Source organism: Gopherus flavomarginatus, chromosome 2 (assembly GCF_025201925.1).
Source record: "Gopherus flavomarginatus isolate rGopFla2 chromosome 2, rGopFla2.mat.asm, whole genome shotgun sequence".
In the NCBI taxonomy this organism is placed as follows: domain Eukaryota; kingdom Metazoa; phylum Chordata; order Testudines; family Testudinidae; genus Gopherus; species Gopherus flavomarginatus.
The window spans coordinates 590,039-609,342 of record NC_066618.1 but is presented as its reverse complement, the minus strand read 5'-3'; the positions used below and the strand labels follow the sequence as shown (position 1 = coordinate 609,342).

The window sequence follows — 19,304 nt, the reverse complement described above, 5'->3', positions numbered from 1 at the left end:
ACTCACTTTTCTGTGCCATTGGGGCAGCCTGGTGCTGAGCTTGTGCCTGTCTCGCAGGTGCCCCTCACTCAACCAGCAGCACCTCCCTGCACTCCGAACGCTCCATCAACTTGGTGGGCTTCAGCTCGAAGCCGGACGGTGTGCACCAGCGCTCCTACTCTGTCTCCAGTGCAGACCAGTGGAACGAGGCTGTGGTGATCCCCGGCAGCTGCCCCAACCCCCGTGAGTACCCTTCACTCCTCTCCTTCACCTGTGTCGCTCAGCTGCTGTTGGCGGGAGGGGCGTGCGGGCCACCTGCAGGAGCTGTGCCCTGTCGGCAGCATGGTACCGAGCGCCCTGCCAGCGCTCTCAGGAGCAGACACTGCATTGGGGCCGGTCGCCTGTCTGTGCTGGGGAGCCAAGTGCACAGAAACTGCAGCTGCTCCCTCTGCAGAGGATGCCCCTTGCTCCCTCTGCCCACCCCATGCTGCCAGCGCCGTTCTCTCTGCGTTTGGTCTCTTCCCCTGTCTTCTCTCCTCCCTGTCCCACTCTCCTTACTGCCCCCCAGACCCCCACCGCCCCAGGTTTGGGGAGAGTGAAGTGAGTCGGAGGAAGACCTGTTTCTCATACGTACTGGCTGTGTACTCTCCCTCCCTCCCCCCCCGATGGTTCAGGACAGTTAGTGAATTAAAATAATTCATACATTTCCCAACGTAGCCACTTTGCCGAATTGGAAAATAAATGCCTTTGTGCTGCATTCATCACTCCTTCCTTCCTGGCGCTGCCGCCGCACTAAAAAAGCAGTTAAATGCACATCAAGAGTGGAGGAGCCATTTCCATGCCTGCTCGCCCCCTTGTCGTTCTCATTAGCGCGGCAGCCGCCCCCCCGCTCCGTCCCAGGGGCTTTCGCAGTTTAAAGAGAGCCTCTTTATGATCATTACCGGAGTCCGACTGTGCGGGCGCCATTTGCAGCTGAGGAGGCTCCTCATTTGTAACTGTGAAAAACTATCAATTTCAGCGTGCCTGATGCAACGGCTCCATCATTGGCCCCATCAGCTCCCTGCTGGAAGCGAATTAATCAGACTGTTACTGCTGATGGGGCAGCGCAGGCGACGGGAGCGGAAGGGCGCAGCTCTGAGCAGTAATGTGCTCGCGCTCCCCTGCCCCCCGTCGGACACTGAGCAGAGCCAGGCCAGCTCCCACGCTCCTCTCGCTCCAGAGCAGCCGGCGAGCGAGAGCCAGGCCGGCCACAGCCACACAGGGCCCCGTCCCACCGCGGAGCCCCTCCGTGCCCTGCCCTGTAAGGGGGAGCTGCCTCTGATACCACAGGTCCCTCTGGACATGGGGGAGCTGCTCCTGATATTTCAGGGTCCCCCCCGACATGGGGGATCTGCCCCCGATACCGCAGGTCCCCCCGGACATGGGGGAGCTGCCACCTGATACCGCAGGGTCCCCCCCCCACCCGACAAGGGGGAGCTGTCCACCAATAATGCAGGGTCCCCCCCGACATGGGGGATCTGCCCCCGATATCGCAGGTCCCCCCTGACATGGGGGAGCTGCCACCTGATACTGCAGGGTCCCCCCCCCCGACAAGGGGGAGCTGTCCACCAATACTGCAGGATCCCCTCCTGGACATGGGGAAGCTGCCCCCTGATACCGCAGGCTCTCCCCAGACATGAGGGAGCTGCCCCCCAATACCGCAGGGTCCCCCCCCAACATGGAGCTGCCCACCGATACTGCAGGGTCCCCCCCACCCAACACAGGGTTGCTGCCCACCAATACCGCAGGGTCCCTCCTGGACATGGCGGAGCTGCCCCCTGACACCGCAGGGTCCCCCCGGAAATGGGGGAGCTGCCCTCTGATACTGCAGGGTCCCCCCGGACATGAGGGAACTGCCCCCTGATACTGCAGGGTCCCCCTGGAAATGGGGGAGCTGCCCTCTGATACTGCAGGGTCCCCCTGGAAATGGGGGAGCTGCCCTCTGATACCGCAGGGTCCCCCCGGACAGGGGGGAGCTGCCCCCTGATACTGCAGGGTCCCCTCGGACATGGAGGAGCAATGCACTCTGATACCGCAGGTGTCTTCCCGGGCACCCCAATACCACAGGCATCTCCCCAACGTGGGTTTGCCACCCACCCCGATACTGCAGGGTCCCCCTGGACATAGGGAGCCACCCACCCTGTTACCGCAAGGTCCCCCTTAGTATGGGGGAGCTGCCCACTCTGATACCACAGGGTCCTCCAAAACATGGGGGAGCCACCCACCCCAACACCACAGGGTTCCCTGGACATGGGAGAGCCGCCCACCCCAATACTGCAGGGTCCCCCTGTCATGGACTCGCAGATCGTGCCCACTCTTGGCCCTGTGCGGTCCGTGGGGGGTGCCCCTTTCAGTGACACAGCCCTTCTCGGGGGTCCACTCTCTCCCTTGATCAGGCCCCTCCACCTCCTGGAGCCGCACCTCTCTGAGCCTTAGCACGTCTGTCTCTCGCCGTGGGCCCCCTCAGGGAGTCCCCTCGCTCTGGACCTCCTGGGCCTCCTCACCCCCGAAGGGGTTGATGCCCCCTGTTCTCTAGCCCGGAGTGACTCTCAGCCAGCGTAACACAGGAGGGTTTATTGAGCGTCTGAACCCAGCACAGGAAACTCTCCGGCCTCGGGCCTGGCTTCCCTCAGCCCAGCACATCCCAGTCCCCCTGCATCCAGGTGGGCTCTGCCTGCTCCCCCTCTCCAGCCCAGAGCCCCCCTGCTTCCCAGCTGGGCCTCTGATATCCCTGGCCCCAAGCCCCCTCTGTCCATTGTCTTCTCTCCAGGGAAACAGGGTCGTAAACAGAGTGGCCTGGGTCTCCTCTCCTCTCAGCCCTCCTCTGGCTGGAACCGGCTGGTCAGGTCACCGGGGTCCTCTCTCTGCAGCCCATTGTCCTCCCACTGGCCAGAACCAGCTGTGTCTCCTGAGCTGGGTCTCCAGCTCATCAGGTCACCAGTCACCGGAGTCTCCGTCCTCTAGGCCATCGGACGGGGTCCCGAGTCCCTCTCCGGTCCTGTGTACCAACAAACTCCCTCTCCCCTCCCATCGTTAAACCAGTAACACCCAGGGACATTGAGTCTCACCCCCTGTGCATGCAAACCACGGGAAAACACAGAAACCTCAAGAAACCCCCCACTTCGTCACACCCCCAAGACATGGGGGTGCCGCCCACCCCAACAGCACAGGCTTCCCTGGACATGGGGAGCCACCCATCCCGATACCACAGGATCCTCCAAGACATGGGGGAGCCGCCCACCCCAACACCACAGGGTTCCCTGGACATGGGGGAGCCGCCCATCCTGATACCACAGGGTCCCCCAAGACATGGCCCACCCCAGCACCACAGGCAGAGCCGGCCTTAGGCCGATTCCCTGGAATTGAGCCCTGGGCCAAAGAGGGCCCTGTGCCTAAGGGGGCCTCGGTGGCATTTCGGCAGCTGAAGGGTCTGCTCCGGGGGTCTTTGGCAGCATTTCGGCTGTGGGGGGTCCGCTGCGGGGGTCTTCGGCATTTTGGCTGAAGGACCCCCCCCGTCTCCGAGTATTCCAATTGGGCTCCGCAGGTCATAAGCCGGCCCTGACCATAGGGTTCCCTGGACATGGGGGAGCTGGCCCCTCGATACTGCAGGTGTCTCCCCATGCTCGCCCTGGTACTGCAGGGTTCCCCTGGACATGGGGAGCCACCCACCCTGTTACCGTAGGGTCCCCCTGAATATGAGGGAGCTGCCTCCTGATTCTACAGGGTTCCCCAAGACATGGGGGAGCCGCCCACCCCAGAACTGCATGGTCCCCCCGTACGTGGGGGAGCCGCCCACCTCAGTACTGCATGGTCCCCCCGTACGTGGGGGAGCCGCCCACCCCAGTACTGCATGGTCCCCCTGTACGTGAGGGAGCCGCCCACCCCAGTACTGCATGGTCCCCCTGTACGTGGGGGAGCCACGCACCCTAACACCACAGGTTTCCCTGGACATAGAGGAGCCACCCACGCTGTTACCGTAGGGTCCCTCTGACTATGAGGGAGCTGCCTCCCGATACTGCAGGGTCTCCCCAGGCATGGGAAAGTCACCCATCCCAATACCACAGAGTCCCCCAAGACATGGAGGCACCCACCCCAATACAGCAGGGTCCCCCCTGGACATAGGGAGCCACCCACCCTGTTACCATAGGGTCCCCCCGTACATGGGGGCACTGCCCACCCTAATACCACAGAGTTCCCCCTGTACATGAGGGAACTGCCCACCCCAATACCGCAGAGCTCCCCCCAGACATGAGGGAGCCACTCACCCCAATACCACAGGTGTCTTCCTGAACATGGGGGAGCAGCCCACCCCGATACTGCTGGTGACTCCCCGGGCACAGGGAGCCACTCCCTCCACTACCACAGGATCCCCCTGGGCTTAAGGGATCTGACCCCTCGATACAGCAGGTGTCTCGCCAGCATGGGGAAGCCACCCACCCCAATACTGCAGAGGTCTCCGCATGCTGCCCAGTAAGAAGAAGAAGGGCCACACTGGGTCAGAGCAAAGGTCCATCCAGCCCAGTATCCTGTCTGCTGACAGTGGCCAGTGCCAGGTGCCCCAGAGGGAATGAACAGAACAGGGAATCATCAAGTGATCCATCCCCTGTCGCTCATTCCCAGCTTCTGGCAAACAGAGTGGGGACACCATCCTTGCCCATCCTGGCTAATAGCCACTGATGGACCTGTCCTCCATGAATGTATCTAGTTCTTTTTGAACCCTGTTATAGTCTTGGCCTTCACAACATCCTCTGGGAAAGAGTTCCACAGGTTATCTCTGTGTTCAGGGGCAGCTCTGTGTTTTTTGCCACCACAAGCATGGCAGTCAGGCAGCCTTTGGCGGCATGCCTGCGGGCGGTCCGCTGGTCACACGGATTCGGCGGCGGTTCTGTGGGTGATCTGCTGGTCCCACGCCTTCGGTGTACCCACCGCCAAATTGCCGCTGAAGCTGCGGGACTGGTAGACCTCCCTGTGATGAAGTGGGACTGTTCTTAATGTTTCCTCTGAATACTGTGTGGGTGCCTCAGTTTCCCCTATGCATTTCTTAAGTCTCCAGCGTGCATAAATGGCCAGCACTCTGTCTCCTGGCAGCAAATGGCCGGGGCCCTTCCCCCCTGCAAGGGGATGGCGAAAGGTGAACAAAGAGGTCAGGTGACCTCCTGGCCCGGGAAAGAGACAAAGGCCAGAAAGGAGGGGCTGGAGGGAGTTTCAGTTTGGAGCAGGCTGGGGACAAGGAGTGAGTGCAGACGTGGGGGTCTGGCTCACTGCCCCACCGAATGGACCCGGCTGAGGGGTCCGGTTCGCTGTATCTACAAGCTCTGTTTTAGAAGCTCTGTGTTAGACCGTGTTCCTGCCATCGAATAAACCTCTGTTTTACTGGCTGGCTGAGTCACGTCTGACTGCGAAGTGGGGGTGCAGGACCCGGTGGCTTCCCCAGGACCCCACCTGGGCGGACTCGCTGTGGGAAGTGCACGGAGGGGCAGAGGATGCTGAATGCTCCAAGGAGAGACCCAGGAAGGTGAAGCCATGTGAGCTTCTTGCCCTGGAGACAGTCTGCTCCAAGGGAGAGGAGGCTCCCCAAAGTCCTGCCTGGATTTGTGGGGAGCAGTTCCAGAGCATCGCCCGGGGACTCCATGACACTCCCGCAGGCATGCCGCCAAAGACTGCCTGACTGCTGCGCTCACAGCGACCGGCAGGCCGCCCCCCTACAGCTTGCCGCCCCAGGCTTGCTGCGCTGTTGCCTGGAGCCACCCCTGTCTGTGTTGTGTGAAGAAATACTTCCGTTAGTTCGTTTTAAACCTGCTGCCTATTAATGTCATTGGGTGACCCCTAGTTCTTGTGTTACGAGAAGGAGTAAATAACACTTCCTTATTTACTTTCTCCACACCAGTAAAGATTTTATAGGTCTCTATCATATCCCCCCTTAGTCGTCTCTTTTCCAAGCTAAAAAGTCCTAGTCTTATTAATCTCTCCTCATATGGCAGATGCTCCATACCCCTAATCATTTTTGTTGCCCTTTTCTGAACCTTTTCCAATTCCAATTTTTTTTTTGAGATGGAGTGATCACAACTGCACACAGTATTCAAGATGTGGGAGTATCATGGATTTATATAGAGGCAATATGATATTTACTGTCTTATTATCTATCCTTTTCTTAATGATTCCCAACATTCTGTTCGCTTTTTTGACTGCTGCTGCACATTGAGTGGATGATTTCAGAGAACTATCCACAATGACTTCAAGATCTCTTTCAGGAATGGTAACAGTTAATTGAGACCCCATCATTTTATACGTATAGTTGGGATAATATTTTCCAGTGTGCATTATTTGCGTGTATCAACATTGAATTTCATCTGCCACTTTGTTGCCCAGTCACCCAGTTTTGAGAGATCCTTTTGTAGCTCTTCGCAGTCTGCCTGGGACTTAACTATCTTGAGTAGTTTTGTATCATCGGCAAATTTTGCCACCTCACTATTTACCCCTTTTTCCAGATCATTTATGAATATGTTAAATAGGACTGGGCCCAGTACAGACCCTGGGGGATCTCACTATTTACCTCTCTTCATTCTGAAAACTGACCATTTATTGCTACCCTTCGTGTCCTGTCTTTTAACCAGTTACCAGTCCCTGAGAGAACCTTCCCTCTTATCCCATGACAGCTTACTTTGCTTAAGAGCCTTTGGTGAGGGACCTTGTGAAAGGCTTTCTGAAAATGTAAATACACTGTATAAACTGGATCCCCCTTGTCCACATGCTTGTTGACTCCTTCAAAGAGTTCTAGTAGATTGGTGAGGCATGATTTACCTTTACAAAAACCACCTTGACTATTTCCCAACAAATTATGTTCATCTATGTGTCTGACAATTTTGTTTTTCATTATAGTTTCAACCAGTTTGCCCTGTACCGAAGTTAGGCTTAGAGGCTTGTAATTGCCTGGATCACCTCTGGAGCCCTTTTTGAAAATTGGCATCACATTAGCTATCCTCCAGTCATCTGGTACAGAAGCTGATTTAAATAATAGGTTACAGAGTATAGTTAGCAGTTCTGCAATTTCACATTTGAGTTCCTTCAGAACTCTTGGGTGAATCCCATCTGGTCCAGGTGACTTATTGCTGTTTAGTTTGTCAATTTGTTCCAAAAGCTCCTCTAATGACACCTCAATCTGGGACAGTCCCTCAGATCTGTCACCAAAAAAGAATGGCTCAGGTGTGGGAATCCCCCTCACATCCTCAGCTGTGAAGACCGATGCAAAGAATTCATTTAGTTTCTCTGCAATGGCCTTGTTGTCCTTGAGAGCTCCTTTAGCACCTCGATTGTCCAGTGGCCCCACTGGTTGTGTAGCCAGCTTCCCACTTCTGACGTACTTAAAAAAATTGTTGCTTTTACTTTTTGAGTCTTTGGCTAGCTGTTTGTCAAATTCTTTTTTGCCTTCCTAATGATATTTTTACACTTCATTTGCCAGAGGGTCCCTCTAGACATTTGCCTGCAGGATCCCCTCGGGCATGAAGGAGCCGCCCAACCTGATACCTCTGGTTCCCCCTGACCATGGGCGAGCCGCCCACCCCAATACTGCCGGTGTCTCCCTGGGCATGGGGGAGCCACCCACCCGATAGTGCAGGTGTCTCCCTGGGCATGGGGGAGCCACCCAACGTGATACCACAGGGTTCCCCCAGACATGAGGGTGCTGCCTACCCCGATCCCTCAGGGTCCCCCAGGAAATGGGGGAGCCGCCCATCCCAATACTGCAGGGCTCCTACCCGTGTATGGTCAAGCCACTCACCATTGTAACATCTCTGTGCACGTCCTCGCACACACATGCTCTCTTTAGTAGGCCGGTGATCAGGCAGTGCTGGAATTCACACACACGCAGAGGTGAGTGGTGGGCTGGAGTGGAATCTACCCCACCCCCCCAGGCAGGTGCCTTTGTAATGATGTATGGGGCCCCATCACAGGCTAGAGCTGCTCAGCAAACTGCTATTTGCCTGCCTGCCCTCAGGCTTGCTGGCTGTTGGCTCATGCCCGGGTTGTCAGCCCACTTGCAGAGGCTAACAGGGGCTGTGCTTGGCACATGCTGTTGCTCGGGGGGAGGGAGGGCAGGTCACTTTGCATCCCACGCTGGTCCAGGAGCTACCAGAGGGGCGTGGTAGCCTCTCTGCTCGTGTTCCACATGACGGAGCCGCCTCTGCTTGCTGCCACCCCGAGCAATCCACTCATTTCATGCAAAGTAACTCCGAGATTGATACAAATAGGGAACAAGTCGCTGCCAATTCACGGTGACTTGGAGAGGGTGGAGATCTCTGCTCCAGAGCTAATTGTGTATCTGAAGTAGCTGCTGAGTGCATGTCTGCTCCACAGGGAGCTCCCCACCGCTCTGGCCACCCAGCGGGTTCTGGTGGGACAAACAGAACCTCACTCATACTCTGTAACCCAGCCAAAGGGGAGACGAGAACAGGCAAGGTGAACCAGGGAGGGAGCAGCCTTCTCGGCCTAGCAGGTCGGTTCCACTTTCCTGGTCATTTTCTGGGCTGACCCTGCCCAGAGCCAGAGAGCAGTGGGGTATTGTCACTGTTACGACGGGAGAGCAGCCTTCCCTTTCCTGCATCCCAGCATCTGTGCACCAGCCTCACAACTGGGCACAGCTGTGTGAAGGGGTGGGGGAAAAGGGAGCTAGAGGGAAGGGTCCTGTCAGAGATCAAATCCACGAAGCTGGCCCCAGGGGTCCAGGTGAGCTGAGGAGCAGAGAGCTGGCACACAGCCCTGTCCCCTTCCCTGCGTGTGCCACAGGGCTCCACTGCATAGGGATGCCCAGGGCTCTTGGTCTCTGGGAGAATCAGAAGGAAGGCACCTGCAAGAGAACCAGCGGGGTCATTGCAGGGAGGACAGAGTTATGGAGGCTAAGGACGTTGCAAAGTAGCTAAAAGACTCCTTCGCATCCGCCTCTAACAGGGCGGATGTTGGGAGATGCCCACCCCGGATCTGCTACCTATGGGGAGGTGCTGCCCGAGACAACGGGCAAGAGGATGGGTGCTGGAACACACTGAGCAGCAAGGCACCAGGAGTGGAGCAGGGAGGGAAGTGACTGAGCTGTTTGTCTCCGCTTAAATACCAGGGGCAGACTGCCCTGCCGGGGCCCATCCCCCTGCACACAGCAGTGCTGAGTTAGCTGACTGGGTTCACGTGGCACCATTGGTTACACTGGTGCAGCATTCTGGGTAGACCAGGCCCAGGGATTCTTGAAGCAGCTTGTGTGTGTCTCGGGCCAGCGCCAAGCACAGCACCTCCTCCCTGTGTCTGGGAAGCAGCCACTTCCAGTGCCAAGACACTGTGTCTCTGCCCTGGTGTGAGTGGTTGGTTTGGGGAGTTGATTCAGTTTATTAGACTCAGCTGCCTTAATTGTCAACTCTGTGAACTCTTTCTCTGTGGATAACTGGCGGCAGAAACCCCCAGCTACTGCGCGTCTCCACTGGGGGTGAGCGTGAGACACTAGAGAGAGAGAGATGCTTTTATACCCGGGCTTGAGGAACCTGTAAAAGTTAGGCTGGCGCAGCTCCGCTGGTCAGGGAGTGTGAAAACCAGACCCCTGACTGACAGCTGTCCCGAGGGATGAGGGCATCTGTCAGCATAGCTGACATCGTTCAGGGAAGTGCTGTTACTGCTGTGCTGGCGGAAACGCTTCTGTGGGTGTACGCTGTGTCCAGATAGGGATCCTGCTGGAATAGGCTCTGCAGTGTAGACAGAGCTTGGGGCCCTCCCAATCCCTTAGCCAGGGCAGAGCAGGGGTGTTCCGTAGGGCTGTATCCGAGCTAGTGTTAAAGGGCCCTGGTTGCTACCTCGTGAGGCTGTTCCAGCCTCCTCCATCCTGCCAGTACTGCGCTGTTTGGATGGGGGCCGTCCCGCAGAGCGCTGGGCATGCTGATGGGCCAAGCTCCTGGTCTAACCACACTTAACAGATGGGGGGACAGGCCCAGAGAAAGGAAGCGACTTGGCCAAGGTCCCCATGGGGATCAGTAGCAGGGTTGGACTGGAACCAGAATCCCCTGAGTTCCAGCCCAGTGCTCAGAGGTCAAAGGGGAGGGGGTCAGAGCAGCAGAGAGGGAGGTTCTCGGGGGCATGGGGCCGGGACTCGGAGCAGAGGCCCAGCACCTGGCCCTCAGGGAAGGCAGGCGTGTATTTCAGAGAGGGTTAACTGCGGAGCGAGGCGCTCGCACCTCACTGCCTTCCCCGGAGTCTGCATTTTTATGCTGATTGGAAGCCTGTGCTGTGTGCGCTGCTGAAATTGAATGTCAGGCTTTTGATTTTGTTGCTGGTCTCTAATGAAATTTGACATTTAATGGTGAGTGCAACGGCAGCGTGTGTGTGTGTGAGCGGAGCTTGATTAGCGCGCTCTAATTGACAGTAATTAGGCAGCTCCCTGATTGTTTCTAATTCTGCTATTAATTGTAAGGAACAGTATGATTGAGGATAAATTTGGTGCGTTGCTACCGGGGATACGGCTTCTTCAGCTCCGTATCAGAAGCCTCTGGAGCCCATCCTACTCGGGCTCCTGAGAGGGGCAGCCCAGTCGTCTCCCCTGGAGGAGGAGTCCCGCGCGGGGCCTGGTGATGGCTGCCAGCTGCAGCAGAGAGCCTGAGCAGGGCCTAGGTGGGACTCCCAGCAGGTGTGTGCTCCAACAGCCACCCCACCTCCCCCTGGGGACAGGGCCAAACTCGTGCAGCAGGGTGGGGTGTCCTAGGGCCTGTCTGGGGAGTGGGAGGCAGCTGGGACATCTCTGATGGGTGGGTGGAGGTGGAGGTGTTTGGGGCATCTCTGTGAGACAAGAGCGGGCAGGAATGTTCGGGATGTCTCTGTGGGACGGGGTGAGGTGTCTGGGGCTGTCTCTGCTGGCCAGAGTAGGGCGACTGGAGCATCTCTGTGGGACAGGAGCAGGGAGGATGTTCGGGGCGTCTCTGTGGGACAGGAGCAAGTGGGGATGTTCGGGGCGTCTCTGTAACACAGGAGCAGGCGGGGATGTTCGGGGCGTCTCTGTGGCACAGGAGCAGGTGGGGATGTTCGGGGCGTCTCTGTAACACAGGAGCAGGCGGGGATGTTCGGGGCGTCTCTGTGGGACAGGAGCAGGGGGGATGTCCAGGGCGTCTCTGTGGCGTAGGAGCAGGTGGGGATGTTCGGGGCATCTCTGTAACACAGGAGCAGGCGGGGATGTTCGGGGCGTCTCTGTGGCACAGGAGCAGGCGGGGATATTCGGGGCGTCTCTGTGGCACAGGAGCAGACGGGGATATTTGGGGCGTCTCTGTGGCACAGGAGCAGACGGGGATGTTCGGGGCATCTCTGTGGCGTAGGAGCAGGTGGGGATGTTCGGGGCGTCTCTGTGGCGTAGGAGCAGGTGGGGATGTTCGAGGCGTCTCTGTGGCACAGGAGCAGGCGGGGATGTTCGGGGCGTCTCTGTGGCACAGGAGCAGGCGGGGATGTTCGGGGCGTCTCTGTGGCACAGGAGCAGGCGGGGATGTTCGGGGTGTCTCTGTGGCACAGGAGCAGGTGGAGATATTTGGGTCGTCTCTGTGGGGCAGGGTGGGGTGTCTTGGGCTGTCTCTGTGAGAGGGAGTCAGGCAGGTCTGAGCATGGTGGTGCTGGAGTCTCTAAACGTTACCGTCTCTGTCTCTCTCCATAGCTAATGGCACTGCAGATGCTCTCAGCTCCAGCCCAAACATGTCCAACGCTGCGAGCCCGAAGCTGGAGCCGCCTCCATCTCCTCATGCAAACAGGAAGAAACACCGCAGGAAAAAGAGCACAGGGACAGCCCGCCCTGACGGCCCCAGCACAGCAGCAGAAGGTAGGAAGTGTCTGTCATCCTGCCAGGGTGGCCGCAGCCAGCCAGTAGTACCTGGGGGAGTCTGAGCTCTCCACCCTGCCATGGAAATGAACTTCCAGCCCAGCTTTTCTGCCCTCGCTTTCTCCCCTGCAGCTGGGAGCAGGGACCATGCTCCCATGGCAGCTGCTGCTTTGGGTATGCGTGTGTTTGTTTCTGACACCAGCGGCGGACCTGGGAGGGCCCATAGGAGAGGCTGCCAGACTCCTGCCAGTGTAAGATCCTATTTTCATTTGCTTATAAATGTGCCCAACTGTAGCGATTGGAACGTTCCATCCCGAGTGCGAACTCCCTCCATCCCCTGCCATTGCTTGTGTCCCTGATCTCTCCCATGCTTGGCGCTGGCACGCAGGAGGTTAGTCTCTTGAGGGCTGCAGTACTTTGACCTGTTGTGGTTGCTGGCGTGGTGGGTGGGTGCTGGGTCATGCTTAGTGGCCTGTGATGTGCAGGGATGGTCTGGTAGTGCCTTCTGGCCTTAATTTCAGACTGTGTCTGGCTGCTTCAGACCACGCTTTCTGAGACAGGTTCAGGAACCTATGAGTTTAAAAGCTCTGACATCCATTGCGTTGAGAAGCTCCAGCATCTCCCATTTGAGCCCAGGGATTGCCCTGGGGCCAGAAAGGAGCATTTTGCTGTCCGGGTGAAAATCTGCCCCGACTGCTAAATTCTCTGTCATCTCCATCTGTAGCGACCCCCACAGCAGGGCTGAGGAATGTAGGGATGGCCAGACTAGATCAGACCGGAGGTCCAGCTATCCCAGTACCTGGTGACAGTGGCAGCATCAGGTGCTGCCAAGGAAGGTATAAGAATCCCACAGTAGCAGATGGGGGATAAGTTTTCCCTCACGCGAGCTCTCAGGCTGATCTCTCGTAGTTACAGCAATCTCTGAGCCTTGAAGCATGAGCTGTAATATCCCTTCCACAATTGTTAGCGCTGATTATGACAACTCTGGAAATTCTGGATATCCATGTAAATATCCATATCCATATAAAGCAGCAAATGAGGCCTACAACTGCCTCTACAGCTGCCTGGGACAGGGAGTTCCACTGTCTAATGATGCATTGTGTTTTGAACTTCCCACTTTATTGCATGGCGTGTCCCCTTGTTCCTGGACTAGATACCTTCTGAGGTCCCTTCCAGCCCTGATATTCTATGATTCTATGATTCATTTGTCTCTGCCTCTCCCGGCTGCCAGAGGCCCCTGTGATGCCAGGCGCCAGCCCTGAGTGTGGGGAGACCCCTGTCCTGTGCGCTCTGTCCTCACCCTGCTGGAGCCCAGGCTGCAGGTGCCTGGAGGAGCGGGAGCAGCTGCCTGCTGCTGCAGTGCACGGGCTGGGACACCGAGGGCAGGGTGAGGCTGTGGGAGCAGGAGCATAGGGGAAGGGCTGTCCAGGGAGGGACATAGAATCATAGAATATCAGGGTTGGAAGGGACCTCAGGAGGTACCTAGTCCAACCCCCTGCTCAAAGCAGGACCAACCCCAACTAAATCATCCCAGCCAGGGCTTTGTCAAGCCTGGCCTTAAAAACTCTAAGGAAGGAGATTCCACCACCTCCCTCGGTAACCCATTTGTCACGGAGTGTGGGGGAGTCCGGCCCTGCATCCCGCATCCTGGGACTCACAGTGACTCTCAGCCAGCCAGTAAAACAGAAGGTTTATTGGACAACAGGAACGCAGATTACAGCAGAGCTTGCAGGCACAACCAGGACCCCTCAATCAAGTCCTTCTGGGGGTTCAGGAAGCTTAGTTCCCAGTTTAGGATTCCCTGAATTCCAACCTCTCAGCCCAAAACCGAAATTGAACTAACTCCCTCCAGCTGGCCCCTTCCTTTTCTCCGGCTTCCCAGGCAAAGGTGCTGACCCCCTCCCATCCACCTGGCTCAGGTTACAGGCTTAGGTCTTGTCCCTCACCTAAAGTCCTCTCCGGCTCTCCCATCACCCACATTGACAGTCCCTACTGCATCACATCTCTCCCTCCTTGGAGACTGAACTGAGCGGGGTCACTCTGCCCAGTGACCTGGGGAAGTTCAGGGCCCCCTCTCCGGGACAATGCATCCGCTATCAGGTTGGCACTTCCCTTCACATGGACCACCTCCATGTCATAGTCCTGCAGGAGCAGGCTCCACCTCAGGAGCTTGGCGTTGGCTCCTTTCATCTGGTGCAGCCAGGTCAGGGGAGAGTGGTCGGCGTACACGGTGAAGTGTCGCCCAAAGAGATATGGCTCCAGTTTCTTAAGGGCCCACACCACGGCCAGGCATTCCTTCTCGATGGCCGCGTAGTTCTGCTCCTGGGGTAGCAACTTCTTGCTCAGGTACACGATGGGGTGTCTCTCCCCCTTTTCATCCTCCTGCATTAATACCGCCCCCAGTCCCGTGTCTGAGGCGTCGGTGAACACCATAAACGGCTTGTCAAAATCTGGTTTGCCAGAACTGGGCCACTAACCAGAGCCTCCTTCAGCGCCCGGAGAGCCTTCTGGCACTGCTCAGTCCAGATCACCTTGTCTGGCTTCCCCTTCTTGCACAGTTCAGTGATGGGGGTGGCTATGGCACTAAAGTGAGGCACGAACCTTCAATGGTACCCCGCCATCCCAATAAAGGCCTGGACCTGTTTTTTGGTTTGGGGAGCAGGCCAGTCTCTGATCGCCTCCACCTTGGCTGGGTCCGGCTTCAGGCAGCCGCTCCCCACCCGATGGCCCAGGTAAGATACTTCAGCCATCCCCACCTTGCACTTCTCAGCCTTTACGGTTAACCTAGCCTCCCGGAGTTGGTCTAGCACCTGTTTAACCTGGGACACGTGGTCCTCCCAGGTCTGGCTGAAGACGCAGATGTCGTCAATATACGCCACAGTAAAACTCTCCATCCCCCTCAGTAGCTGATCCACCAGGCGCTGGAAGGCGGCCGGTGCTCCCTTGAGGCCGAAGGGCAGGGTCAGAAACTTGTAGAGCCCCAGAGGGGCGATAAAGGCTGATTTCAGCCTGGCATCTGCGTCCAGCGGCACTTGCCAGTAGCCCTTTGTAAGATCCACGGTGGTGAGGTACCAAGCACCTCCCAGCTTGTCTAAGAGCTCGTCAGGCCTGGGCATGGGGTAGGCATCAGATATGGTGATGGCATTGAGCTTTCGATAGTCCACACAGAACCAGATCGACCCATCCCTTTTGGGGACCAGCACCACTGGCGAGGCCCAAGGGCTGGAAGACAGCTGGATCACCCCCAAAGCCAGCATGTCCCTGACCTCTCTTTCTAGGTCCTGGGCAGTTTTACCAGTGACCCGAAAAGGGGAGCATCTTATAGGAGGATGTGATGTGGTCTTCACCCGGTGGACAGTCAAATTAGTGCATCCAGGCTGGTTGGAAAACAGCTGTGGTTATAGATGCAGCACCCCTCTGATCTCAGCGTGCTGCGCCAGGGTCAGCTGATCAGAGAGGGGAATGGCCTCCAGGGGGGAACCAGCTTTTGTCCCAAGGAATAGATCCACTAAAGGGTCATCTCCCTGCTCCTCCCAATGTTCACACACGGCCAACACCACATTCCCCCTGTCATAGTATGGCTTCATCATATTCACATAGTACACCCGACGGTGATGTGCCCGGTTTGACAGCTCCACCACATAGTTTACCTCATTTAGTTGTTTGATAACCTTGAAGGGCCCTTCCCAGGCAACCTGGAGTTTGTTTTTCCTCACGGGGATGAGAACCATCACCTGATCCCCGGTGGCGAAGGCACGGGCCCGTGCCATGCGGTCATACCAGACCTTCTGCTTCCTCTGGGCTCAGGCCAGATTCTCCCTGGCCAGGCCCATGAGCTCGGGAAGTCTTTCTCGGAAAGTCAGGACATACTCCACCACTGACTCTCCCTCGGGAGTGGCCTTCCCCTCCCATTCATCTCTCATCAGGTCTAGGGGCCCCCTTACCCGCCTTCCACACAACAGTTCGAAAGGCAAAAACCCAGTAGATTCCTGGGGTACCTCCCTGTACGCGAACAGCAGGTGAGGTAAGTACTTGTCCTAGTCCTGCGGGTGCTGGTTCATAAATGTTTTTAGCATCATCTTCAGCGTCCCGTTGAATCTTTCCACCGGCCCGTTGGACTGGGGGTGATACGCTGTGGCCCAGTTATGCCAGACCCCACATTTTTCCCACAAACACCGGAACAGGGCCGATATGAAGTTGGACCCCTGGTCCGTTAAGACTTCCTTGGGGAACCGCACCCGGCTGAAAATCGTCAGCAGCGCATCTGCCACGGTGTCTGCTTCGACAGAGGACAAGGCCACTGCCTCGGGGTAGTGAGTGGAGAAATCTACCACCACCAGAATGTATTTCTTCCCCGACCGGGTCGTCTTGCTGAGAGGTCCCACTATGTCCATGGCCACCTTCTGGAAAGGTTCTTCTATGATGGGTAAAGGCCTCAAAGCCGCTTTCCCCTTGTCCCGGGCCTTCCCCATCCTCTGGCAGGGGTCACAGGATTGGCAGTACTGTCGGACCTGGGTAAAGACCCCAGGCCAGTAAAAGTTCTCTAGCAGCCTCTGCCTGGTGCTCCGGATTCCCTGGTGCCCTGCGAGAAGGATGTCATGGGCCAGGTACAGTAGCTTGTGGCGAAACTTCTGGGGAACCACCAGCTGCCTCCTGATCCCCCATGACTCTACTTCCCCTGGGGGAGCCCATTCTCGGTACAGGAACCCCTTCTCCCACAGGAACCTCTCCTTGCAACCTCTCCCCATGGACTGTACTGCACTGAGGTCAGCCTGGTCCCTGGGCTTCCACAAGGAGGGATCTTTCTGCAACTCAGCCTGGAACTCAGCAGCTGGGACAGGGATGGGGACCTGCTCTCTCTCACTGGCTGGGTCTGAGGCCGCAGCCTCTCTGAGCCGTGTCCCTAGGCGTTCCCCCCACACCAGGTTAGGGTCCTGCACCTCGGGCAGAGTACCTTCCCCGTTGTCGGGGCGCAGTGCCCTTCGCTGACTCTGACTACGAGTCATGACCAGGGCACTCTGGGCGTTACTTGACCAGTCCTCGAGGTCCCCTCCCATTAACACGTCTGTGGGCAAATGTGGGTGTACCCCCACGTTCTTGGGGCCCTCCTTGACCCCCCATTTCAGGTGTACCCTCGCCATGGGCACCTTGAATGGGGACCCGCCCATGCCCATCAGGGTCAGGTAGGTGTCGGGCACCATCCGATCTGAGGCCACCACCTTGGGCCGGGCCAGCGTCACCTCTGCGCCCGTGTCCCAGTACCCAGTGACCTTCCTCCCATCTACCTCCAGGGAAACAAGGCGCTCTTTCCGGAGGGGCAGCCGTGCGCCCAACCTCTAAACCAAAAACCTGGAGCCTGGAGCATCCAGCCCCCCAGAGGAGCTGACCTGGGGACCTCCTCCCTCCTTCACAGGTTGTACGCTGCCAGCCCCCCTTTCCTGGGAATGTTGCCCCTCATCCGACTGGGTCTTTACCCAGTCAACCCTCTGCGCGTTGGGTCTGCTTGGTCTGTCCCTGAGCTTGGGGCACTGGGCCCGTATGTGGCCTCGTTGGCCACAGCGATAGCAGCCCATGTCTCGTGGGTCCCCTCGAGTGGGTCGGATGGACCTGACGCTGGAGGTTCCCCTTTGGTGGGGGTTCTCCATAGGCCCCCTTTGAGAAGTCCCATGGTGACTCTCTCTCTGCGTTGAGGCGGGCCTGCTCCTTCAAGACTCCTCCCTGTTATCTCCTGCCCGACTGTCCACAAATTGGTCGGCCAGCTGGCCTGCGTACTGCGGGTTCTCCGGCTTCTGGTCCATCAGCCACAGCCTCAGGTTGGATGGGCACTGCTCGTACAGGTGCTCCAGTATGAATAGGTGAAGCAGGTCCTCTTTAGTTTGGGCCCCAGCTGTCCACTTGCGGGCAGACCCCTGCGCCCGGTTGACCAGTTGTAGGTATGTGACCTCACGGGTTTTATGCTGACTCCGGAACTTTTTCCAGTACATCTCAGGAGTCAGCCCAAACTCACGGAGCAGGGCCTGTTTGAACAGTTCGTAGTCCCCTGCCTCCGCCCCTTTCAGTCGGCTGTACACCTCCACGGCTGTGGAGTCCAGTAAGGGGGTGAGAACTGCGATCCTGTCTGCAGGGCCAACCCTGTGCAGCTTGCAGGCATTCTCAAAGGCCGTCAGGAAGGTATCTATGTCCTCCCCCTCCTTACGCCGGGCCAGCAAGCACTTATCAAAGCTCTTTGTAGGCTTGGGTCCCCCCTCACTCACCGCAGCCGGGGCCCCACTGCTCATCAGCTGGGCCAGCTCCAGCTCATATTTACGCTGTTTCTCCTTCTCCTCCAGCTCACGCTGGCGCTGGTTCTCCTCACGCTGGCACTGGTTCTCCTCATGTTTACGCTGGTTCTCCCGTTCCCTCAGTTCTTGCCTCCTTAACTCGAGCTCTTCCCGTCTCAGCTCCCTGTCATATTCCAGCCGGATCCGCTCAACGGATGCCGAGCGCCGCTGGGAGGATCCCCTGCTGGCCGGGGGGGGTCACGGTGCCCTCGGCATTCGCTGGGCTCCTCCCCGCCCTTCCCCTAGGCCTAGGAAGGGGGGGTCTCGGGAAGCCCTGAGTCACCGGCTGACCACTCCCAGCGGGGACAGACACTGGTGCCTGCGCTGCATCTGCCCGGCTGCTTCCCTCAGAGACAGGGCTCCGTTCATTCAAGCGGTCTCCCTCCTCCAGCCGGGCAATCAGCTGGTCTTTGGTGAGTCTCCCACTGCGCAGCCCCCTCTGCTTGCACAGCTCCACCAGGTCACACTTGCGTCGCTTGGCATACATCTTCCTGCTGGCCACTCACAGGCTGGGGTGCTCGCTGCTCCCCACGATTTCCAGGGGGACCCCTAGTGCACCAGCCCTTCTTGAGGTCACCACCTCTCTGCCAGGGTCGAGCTGCAGACTCATCCGCCCCTGGGACCGCTCGCTGCAGTCCCCCGGGGGACCCTGTTACTGCAAAGTCCTTCTCACTGGGCACACACTCCCAGGGGTTAATCACCCCTTCGTTTTACTGCTCCCCAGCCACTTACTGCAGGAAGCGCCGTCCACGGGGTGCAGTATCTCCCGCCGCTGCCACCAGTTGTCACGGAGTGTGGGGGAGTCTGGTCCTGCACCCCTCTTCCTGGGACCCACAGTGACTCTCAGCCAGCCAGTAAAACAGAAGGTTTATTGGACAACAGGAACGCAGGTTACAGCAGAGCTTGTAGGCACAGTCAGGACCCCTCAATCGAGTCCTTCTGGGGTTTCAGGGTTCTTGGATCCCAGCTCAGGATTCCCTCAATTTCCCACCACCCAGCCCAAAACTGAAACTGAAACTAACCCCCTCCAGCCAGTCCCTTCCTTTGTCTAGCTTCCAGGGCAAAAGTGTTGACCTCCCACCCCCCTGCCTAGCTCAGGTTACAGGCTCAGGTATAGTCCATCCCCTAAAGTCCTCCCCTGC

The 19,304-nt window shown here is 57.8% G+C and overlaps 1 protein-coding gene across 2 annotated transcripts in view; it reads left to right on the top strand.

Moving 5' to 3' along the window:
- AGAP3 (ArfGAP with GTPase domain, ankyrin repeat and PH domain 3) overlaps positions 1-19,304 on the top strand; it is a 226,202-nt gene that overhangs the window by 183,711 nt on the left and 23,187 nt on the right. Inside the window, exons 12-14 of one of the 2 annotated variants that reach the window (XM_050942486.1) lie at positions 58-222; positions 11,681-11,842; positions 12,132-12,233. In XM_050942486.1, coding sequence (XP_050798443.1) covers positions 58-222; positions 11,681-11,842; positions 12,132-12,233 — 429 coding nt within the window. The remainder of the gene's footprint in view (positions 1-57; positions 223-11,680; positions 11,843-12,131; positions 12,234-19,304) is intronic. The other variant, XM_050942483.1, reaches the window with a different exon arrangement.